The following is a 10,136-nucleotide window of genomic DNA, read 5'->3' as shown; positions in this document are numbered from 1 at the left end:
GCTTGAAGAGATGCGCCTCAAATTGAGCAAGAAAAAGCCTGAAGACTTGAATGATGCCACACACAGCGGCACTTGTTGGACACAGGAAGTGATGTCATGACCGCCGTCACTTACAACACAACGTCAACAAACTAGCACGCTGAAAAATCAACGTACGCGGCCGACCCGCTGCCCCCCCGACGGGCGGCGGTGTGCGAGGGCCCAAAACGTGTTTTTCTGAAGAACTGTGCAGCGTTCAGACGGAGCGACGGCCCGTCAGCGTCCTCAGGATGTGCTGCCGGATCTCGGTGGTTCTGATGCCGTAGATGATCGGGTTGAAGCAGCTCGGGAAGAACAGGTACATGGTGCTGAAGAAGACCCGGGCGGCGGCGGGGAGGCGGTTTCTGATCCGATACGACAGGAAGGTGACGAGTACGATGGTCAGGCTGACCGTCATCACCACGATGTGGGTGACGCAGGTGTGAAGCGCTCGGAGTCCCGACTTCCCCGAACGCAGCACGGAGCTGAAGATGACGACGTACGAGACCGTGATGAAGACGAAGTCGGCGACCGGGATGAGGAAGACGCTCAGCAGCCCCGCCAGGTTGTTGACGGCGGTGCTCCCGCAGGCGAGCTCCACCAGCGCCATGTGCTCACAGAAACAGTGTTCGATCACGTTCCCGACGCAGAACGACAGGTTTCCTGCGAGCGCCGTCACCACGGCGACCAGCAGCACGTTCCTGACCAGCAGAGGGACCACGAACGTCAGGAACCCCGGCGGCGCCATGCTCTCATGGTAGTAGAGCGGCGTGCAGATGGCGAAGTATCGGTCCAGAGCCATCCAGACCAGCAGCGTGGACTGAAACGCTCCCAGCAGGTGAACCACGAACATCTGGAGCAGGCAGCCAATCAGAGAGATCCCGCGCCAGCCCGACAGGAAGCTCAGCAGCATGTTGGGCACGAAGAACAGCGGCAGGCTCAGGTCCACGCACGCCATGCCGGCGATAAGGACGCACATGGGCGAGTGGAGGCTCCTCTGGGAGACGACCACGTACAGCAGCAGCGAGTTGGCCGACAGAGACACGAAGAACATGACGGAGAACGGGAGGAAGAGGACAGGACGGAGAGCGCCGAGCTCGGCGAAGCCGTCCAGGATGAAGCGGTCGTGTGACGAGGCGTTCTCCATCATCTCGCTTTTATCTTCAAGTCAGCCTGAAAACAGACAAAATAAAATCAACTTCCAGCCAAATACAAACTACTTTTCTTTCAGATTCCCGTTTTTGGATTGAAATAATTATCTTATAAACATCAAAACAAATCAAACAACTGGAGCTGATTATTATTGTTAATTATTCAAGTAAACCACCCAACAACTACATCTAATTCATCTCTGAGAGGATTTTAATATTCAGTAGGAAACACATTTTTCTCATCTTTGAGGTGATCTGAACATTAAACTGAAGAAGAAGCAGACGTAGAAACAATTTATAAACATACGGAGAAACAAAGACAACAAAGAGTTTCATATAGAATTCATTTTCTTCATTTATATGTGAATTTTAATTTATTTGAACTGAATTGAACAACTAATTTAACTGAAGAAAAGTTTTGCTCTTGAGAAAAAAATTTGAAATGTGGAGAATCATGTTGATTTTAAATTTCGAGGATAAATCAAACTTCCTTTGTGCATCTGATTTTACAAGATGAACTCGTGTTGTTGTTCTTCGGAATCATTTTTAATTAAAAAAATAAAATAAAGTAAATTCGCTCTCTTTTATCACAGAAACACAGTTTGGTAAAAAAATTTCATGTCGTCTGGAGGAAAAAACAGAAACTCGGAGGAAGTGACTGAAACCGATGGAGATGGACAGATGTGAGCATTTCCATGGTAACACCTGCAGCAACACAAAGAGGACAGGTCCGAACACGCTTCAGCCGATGCTCAACATTTTTACTTTATCTTCAAAATGCTAAATATCCCCCAAAAGATCTTCCTCCTTTAATTTATTTGCTGTACTGTCGTCTCATTGAAACAACCGGCCTGAAACTGTCTCGTTATAAGTCGCATTGTGAGTCCTGATAATTCCTCCTCAGCTCCGTCTGCCCGTCTGAAACAGACGATGTTTCACACATCTGTTTCCTTCAGAAAACACACTGACCGAAAACACGTTTAACGCGTTGGTTCGTCACTACGGCTTCACCGGAACTTTGAAAAAGCTCAACAGCCGAGATCAATAGAGGAAGAAGCAACAAATCAGATTCATAAGCACATTTCCACAAAGAGCCGAAGTCGAGAATCTGGAAGAGAGAAATGAAAAAAGGCACCGAAAACAGCAAATAAATCAACAGGGAGGAAATCTTGTATCTGCAGGATTTAAAATGAAATATCTGCAAAGGCAGAAAAAAATAAACCAACATCGGGAAACATGTCGGTAATCAAACTTCACAGAAACACTGAAAACATCAGCAGGTCCGAGACGTATTTTAACTGGTACCCAGAAGTCCAAGAAGATCCGATCTCAGGAGTTCAACACGAACAGCTGCTGGAGAGTTTCGTCATCTTTGTCTGCAGCCGATCCTCCATTTGTCCCCGCTGAACCTCTGACTCAGCACTTTAATAAGTTTCCTGTGAGTCCGAACCTCTGCGGATTCCCTCGGTACCGACCAGGAAGTCACGTGAACGCAAAACAGGACGTTTATTGTCATTTACAGCCGAGTGTTCCTCAGCCCAAGCAGTGATTTCCATGACAGAATCATGGCTGTTTTATGTGTGTCAAACTGAAATGTTTCAGAAGGTCTACGGCGATGAAGCAACGATTTGCTAAATTATGTGTTTGTTATCTTTGTTTGCAGGTTGATAACTTAAGTTTAGCTTGTTTTTTTTATGCAAAATTATGTGCAAGCTTTTCACGCGCAACATAAGCAGACTTGGATCTTGCTGATCCATCCTCGTATCTACTGAACCGAGCCTCGCTGCCTGCCTTGGACCAGGGAGCCATGTGGTATTGGGGTGTTGGTATCTTTCATGCAGTGGAGCCTCTGGAGCAGATGATGGTCTGTTAACTGCCCGTCTGACAGCCGGACACGCCTCGTCCACTGGGCTGTACCCGGTCATGTGCAGCGCTACACGGTCAAACCCTCGTACCTGCTGGGACAGAACCGACCTCTGAACTGTCAGCAGTAACCTGCCAGCCTTAAAGAACCACCTCCCCTATTTCTATTTTGACTTAGGCTGCTGTAGTATCAGTCTTGTCCACCTGATGGCGCGCCTGCCTGATAGCATACCTCCCTCCGTCCATATGAATCATTTCCAGAAGAACCAGAACCCTGATCAGAAAGACTTTATCTAATGACACTGATGGAAACATTTACTGACTTTGTATTTCAGGAGAGTACTTGGTGTTTTTTCAATGGGAGACAAACTGTTTATAAAAGTGTTCGTAGGTCTGAAAAATGGTTCTGATCCAGAAGTGTCTTCAGCTGCAATACCAGCGAGTGCCACTAGAGGTCGGCTCCAAAAAGCCTCCGGCTCCATAGACTCCCATTCAACTTCTCTCATCAAATCCAAAGTGAATAAAATGTGTCCATCAGTTCTCTCGGTGTTGTTAGCTAAAGTCACTCCTTCTTCTTAGTTTTCTGGAGGTCCATCTGAAAATAATCCCTCATTCATTAGAAAAGAAGATTCAAGAAGACCTGTTTTTGGGGGCGTGTCTGTTTGATTGACAGGCCTGTGGTCCAGTCAGGTTACAGCTATCGGTGGGCGGGACGTAGTATCGTCAGGTTTCCGATCAGATCGGTCAGATCCACCTCTGGCTCCTCCCCCAGCTCGTCCAAATATGGTCACTTCCTGCTCCAAACCGCTCCGAGCTAACAAAGATGGTGACGGACAGAATCTGAACTGGAGGATTCATAACGTTCACAAACCAATGTTCAAAACATATCTTTTTACTTTAGCCTTTAACTAGTTACTCTTGAAGCTCTCTCTGGTACTTGAACTACATTGCCTTTAAAATGCATGTTGCTTATTTTATATTTTAACTCTATTTGCATTTAATTTGATGCATTTTATGTTTTTTATGCATCTCATTTCTTTTCTATATTTTTAATTGTTCCTTTACATCTGTAATTATCTTACAGTGAAGCACTTTGAGCTGCATTTCTTGTATGAAAGGGGCTCTACAAATAAAGTTTATTGTTATTATTATTAAACCAAAGGGTGACATCACTGCTGGTGGACACTTGATTGGAGCCAGCCCCTACTGGCCACCAGTGGTATTGTACTTTATAGCTGTGGTGGACACACAAGATTAGCTTCAACTATACAGTATCTCACCAAATGTTAAATATGGTAACAGTCTACCCTTCTTTTCCTCGGTTACCTGAAGTCACAGTGACCTTTGACCCCCAAAATGTAATCAGTTCACCGTTCTGTTCAAGTTAACGTTTGAGACAAATTTGAAGTCACTTCCTCAAAGTGTTCTTGAGATGTCGAAATATCGGAGACATAATGCAGAAATGGAAATATAGATTTAAACACGCTTTATGTTTGATTTCTTCTGTCTTCAGAACATCTCCCTGAACAGGCCGCACTTTATGGTAAGACATTCTTTAATAGTCATTTCAAAGACACAAAACATTTAAAGAAGTTTAAAGCTGTTGTGTCGGGGGTCACAACGGGGACAGTTTCAGGTCCTTTCATCATGTTTGCTGGTGTCATGGTAACGAGCCCCAGCAGAGCTCCTCCCTGCCTCAGCATCAATAACAAACACCGGGCCGGACCTCCAGAGTCCCGGACCTCCAGAGTCCCTGAGTCCCGGTTCGCGCGGACACTCGGACACCCTGGAGGCTCCGGCCCTGCGTCACTAACGGGCCAATTAGCACGCTCTGCAGCACAGGGAGGACGCTCTGCTGTCGCCACGGTTACCGGAGTTCACTCGTGGTGTTTACACGCTCTGTGAGGTGGCCACAGGAAACAACACAAACTTTTCTCAAAGGTTGAAAAATTAGCCACACAGTCGAAGTCATTTGAAATAATTTATTTTTTAATTACTCTTGTATGATTCATATGGATTTACATCAACAGTCACCTGCATGTCAGAATGAGTCCTAAATCACGCAACGCTCATCATACTCTTACATGCAACACGGATCTTAAACAGTTTCAGGCCGTACATCGCAGGGTTGAACAGCGGCGGACACGTCAGGAAATACAACGACAGAAAAATGCCCAACACTTCGGGCAACGAGGTTCTCTTGGATGTCTCCAGGTTCCCCGGCATCCATGAGAAGTTCTTCTCCAGGTTGGAGTTTCGGACAAACAGATCCCTCGACTGCACATTCTGAGCTAACAGCCGCAGATCGAATGATAAAACCACAAAGTCAGTGTTTGGCCTCGTGTTCGGATACCAGAACACTTATGAACCACCTTACGTTCAAACACGATGTTTGTTATGGCCAATCCACGACTAGCACCGAAGTCCAACAACAAAACACCACTCAGGTTCAGATCAGACATGAACGACCATTAGAGGTTGTTTGTTCCAAGACCGACAGGCATGACATTGAGAGGACGACGTGGATGAAACACTCAAACAAAAGGTGCTGTGATACTCCAACCTTGCAGCGGAAGGAAAGAGGGCCGATTTAAAACAACCTCCATGGCGAGGCACCTAAAGGAAGCGGGAGTCAGAGGCCGGAGGAAGGCCTTTTAATTACGTTACTTCATCAGGCTGCGTTCGGCTTACGTCGGCTAAGGGTGCGTTTTGTCCAGAGCTGAAGATGCGAGCCAATGGAAGTGGCGTCCTCTGGTGGTCACGGTCCAGCTATAAGTCCCACTCAAGGATCGCCACAGAGAAAGTGCTGATGTTGGAGGGATTGGAACGCCTCGTCCTTCTCAACAGTTGGCCATCTCTGTTTGGTCGAGGTTAAAGAACAGCGTACAGGTTTGAATCGAAAGCCTTCGCTGTCGTCGTCTGAATAATGAACGCACGGTGAAGGTCGTGGAACGGTCATGGCAGCTGGAACTTCGGTAATGGCGGATAGAAAAACAAGGAATGTTGACTCTCGTTTAACGAACTGCCGCGTTGAAGCCTAACGTTTTGTCCGCCCTTCCGTCCACCCGGACCTCCTTCCAAGTCCAAGCTTGTAGCTCGATAACGGCATCACAAGACTTCCCATCATGCTTACTATAGCCACTAGAGGGCGCTTAACAGTTAAATCAAACTAAGGTTAAAAACAATGGATGGATTTGTTCAGTCAAACTCAAGAGCCTGTATGTTTTCATACTATCCCCACGTTCCAATATCCATATCAAACTATTTAGTTTGTACGCCGTACGTCAAAAGTACCAGAAGGTTCTACTACATCCGGTCTCATTTTGCAGTCTGCAGGCTAGCATGCTACTCTGGCTGTCCTGACCCGCAATTCTTTGCGCAGCGGAAAATACGTCACATCGACAGTTGGTGGCGCTGAAGCTCCACCCACCAAAGAAAGAAGAAGCATTAAAAGGAAGCATTCCAAATCGTATCTTTTTCCTTTTTACTTCAAAAGTCGGATATGACAAGGAAGGTCAAAGGTCAAAGCACGTTATTATGATGAAGCAGTATGTCACAATTCCATACACACTACATGAAACCATACATACTTTTTAGGGGAAGCAGCAGTAAAATTAAAAAGAAATGGTATGTGATTCGGAATACGGTCTGTCAGTGAAAGAAAATTACAATCAACTGCTTGTAAAACCAAAGTAGACATCGTCTGTCAGGTGTCTGCACACCAAAAAGATTACAAAGGGTGACATCATGATAATCATGCAACGTACAAGGCTAAAAGTTTACGAAGTTTGTTTTTGGCTGAAGGTAGTCTCAACCGGTGGGACCTTTCATAATGAAGTCTCTCTGCTGCTGTGGGCGTCTTCTGTCTTTAAAGGTTTGAATGAAGCAGAGTTTCAGCTCAGTGAAGACGGACTCAGTCTGACTGCAGCAGGTGAAAACTCAACATATCTAGCGTCACCGTGTTTGTTTTCTAATTTATAACCTGAACATTATATTGACTTTGAAAACCAAATGGTCTGTTAGGGTTTGATTGTTAATACTCCATCAATGATGATGATGAATGTGTTTAATATCATGATGTTGACTTCTGTTTATATGTGCTTGATGTTTCAGCTGTACATTGTACAAATCAAGAAGACGTTTAAAACAGTTGCATTATAACTAGCACTTCAATATACAACAGAATGTAAAGGAGGCGTTGCTTTGTGTTGAGAACTAAAAGGAGACTCATGATAAACTCAAGTCAAGTTTCATTCTTCAATCTTGGTGCCTATTTTGACACTGGAGTGTTGAAATATTTATATTTCATGATTATAATGTGTTTGTATGTTGTGATCGTGGTCTCCAACGTGTTCCTCCTGGTGGTGATCTGTGTGAACCGCAGCTTACATGAACCGATGTACCTGTTCCTGTGCAGCCTGTTAGTGAACGAGCTGTATGGTAGTTCAGGCTTGTTTCCCTTCCTGCTGCTTCAGATCCTGTCGGACGTTCACACCGTTCCTGCTCCTTTTTGCTTTCTGCAGATTTTCCTTGTTTATTCTTATGGAAGTATAGAATTTTTAAACTTATCCATCATATCTTATGACAGATACCTCGCTATCTGTTATCCTCTTCAATATAATAAATCCATGACTTACAACAAAGTTGCCTTTCTTATTGCTCTAATATGGTTATCCCCGATCCTTGTGAATTTTTTTACACTGCCTTTGATTGTTCCTTTGAAGCTGTGTGGAAACATCATTAACAAAGTGTACTGTGATTTCCATTCTGTAGTTAAACTGGCCTGCTATGACACCACAGTCATCAACATTTATGGACTCCTCCTTAGTGCTTTCTCAGTATTTGGTCCTTTGATTTTAATCCTCTACACCTACATGAGGATCTTTAAAGTGTGTTTTTCTGGATCCAAACAGACCCGACAGAAAGCTGTCAGTACCTGCACACCTCACCTCGTTTCTCTGCTCAACTTTTCTTTTGGAGCCTGTTTTGAAATCTTACAGAGCCGGTTTAATATTAACTATGTACTGAATGTGTTGCGGATTTTCATGTCAGTTTACTTTCTTACGTGTCCGCCGCTGTTCAACCCTGTAATGTACGGCCTGAAACTGTCTAAGATCCGTGTTGCATGTAAAACTCTCATAAGACATGTATCTTATTAGTTTTAGCAGCCTACAAACTGATGTAAAGATTTTCTTTAATGTCACTGAACCCTTGTATCATTTTAACTGTGCATTGTTAAACATAAAGTGAAATCCAGTTTCCAAGAGTAGTGACGTCATGTGAAATGTAAATAAAACAGAATATGATCATTTGGAAATAATGTAAACTCATATTTAATTAAAAATAGACCAAAGACAACATCAAATGCTGAAACTGAGAAATTTTATTGTTTTATGTAAAAGATCTTCTCATTGTGAATCTGATGCAGCAGCACATCTCTATGAAGTTGTTCCAGGATGATGTTCACCACTGAGCTGCATCAACTCTTCTTTTAACAACACTCTGGAAACGTTGGGGAACTGAGGAGACCAGTTTCTGGAGTTTTGAAAGTGAAATGTGGTCCCATTCTTACCTGATAGAAGATTTCAGTTACTTAACAATTCAGGGTCTCCTTTGCTGTATTTTTCATTTCATGATTCAAAAGATGAATAAAAGTAATACTATCGTCCAAAATGTGAAAAAAATGACGACTTTTTTTTATAATATTTTAGACAACATGCTATAGTATGACTTTTTATTTATTATATATTAGACGACAAGCTCTCGTGTGACTTTTTTTTTATCATATAGACGACATACTGTAGTGTGACTTTTTTTTATCATATTTTAGATGACATGCTATAGTTTGACTTTTTTTTTTATCATATTTTAGACAACATGCTATAGTTTGAATTTTTTTTATCATTTTAGACGACATGCTATAGTATGACTTTTTTATCATATTTTAGACGACATGCTATAGTATGACTTTTTTATCATATTTTAGACGACATGCTATAGTATGACTTTTTTTTATCATATTTTAGACGACATGCTATAGTATGACTTTTTTATCATATTTTAGACAACATGCTATAGTATGACTTTTTTATCATATTTTAGACGACATGCTATAGTATGACTTTTTTTTATCATATTTTAGATGACATGCTATAGTATGACTTTTTTTTTATCATATTTTAGACAACATGCTATAGTATGACTTTTTTATCATATTTTAGACGACATGCTATAGTATGACTTTTTTTTCATATTTTAGATGACATGCTATAGTATGACTTTTTTATCATATTTTAGACGACATGCTATAGTATGACTTTTTTTATCATATTTTAGACGACATGCTATAGTTTGAATTTTTTTATCATATTTTAGACGACATGCTATAGTTTGACTTTTTTATTATATTTTAGACGACATGTTTGACTTTTTTTTTATCATATTTTAGATGACATGCTATAGTTTGAATTTTTTATCATATTTTAGATGACATGCTATAGTGTGACTTTTTTTTATCATATTTTAGACAACATGTTTGACTTTTTTTATCATATTTTAGACGACATGCTATAGTTTGACTTTTTTTTATCATATTTTAGATGACATGCTATAGTGTGACTTTTTTATCATATTTTAGACGACATGCTATAGTGTGACTTTTTTTATCATATTTTAGACGACATGCTATAGTATGACTTTTTTATCATATTTTAGACGACATGCTATAGTATGACTTTTTTTTATCATATTTTAGATGACATGCTATAGTATGACTTTTTTATCATATTTTAGACGACATGCTATAGTATGACTTTTTTTTATCATATTTTAGACGACATGCTATAGTATGACTTTTTTATCATATTTTAGACGACATGCTATAGTATGACTTTTTTTTTTATCATATTTTAGACGACATGCTATAGTATGACTTTTTTTATCATATTTTAGACGACATGCTATAGTATGACTTTTTTTTTATCATATTTTAGACGACATGCTATAGTATGACTTTTTTTTTTTTCATATTTTAGACGACATGCTATAGTATGACTTTTTTTTCATCATATTTTAGACGACATGCTATAGTATGACTTTTTTATC

At 41.4% G+C, this 10,136-nt stretch overlaps 2 protein-coding genes across 2 annotated transcripts; one reads left to right on the top strand and one right to left on the bottom strand.

Annotated features, from left to right (window-relative positions):
* Nucleotides 1-235: 235 nt before the first annotated feature.
* LOC138636972 (olfactory receptor 52L1) lies at nt 236-1,168 on the bottom strand. Its single transcript, XM_069725371.1, has one exon. The coding sequence runs from the start codon at nt 1,166-1,168 to the stop codon at nt 236-238; it is 933 nt and encodes a 310-aa protein (XP_069581472.1).
* A 6,093-nt stretch (nt 1,169-7,261) lies between these two features.
* LOC138636966 (olfactory receptor 11A1-like) lies at nt 7,262-8,191 on the top strand. The gene is made up of 2 exons (XM_069725363.1): nt 7,262-7,925; nt 8,013-8,191. The coding sequence occupies exons 1-2, from the start codon at nt 7,262-7,264 to the stop codon at nt 8,189-8,191; spliced, it is 843 nt and encodes a 280-aa protein (XP_069581464.1).
* Nucleotides 8,192-10,136: the final 1,945 nt, after the last annotated feature.

This window comes from Brachyistius frenatus, unplaced genomic scaffold (assembly GCF_029030835.1).
Source record: "Brachyistius frenatus isolate BFR_SWC_R1_liver_20210118 unplaced genomic scaffold, ASM2903083v1 Contig_420, whole genome shotgun sequence".
NCBI lineage: Eukaryota > Metazoa > Chordata > Actinopteri > Embiotocidae > Brachyistius > Brachyistius frenatus.
The sequence above is the reverse complement of the archived record's forward strand: the minus strand, read 5'-3'. Positions and strand labels throughout refer to the sequence as shown.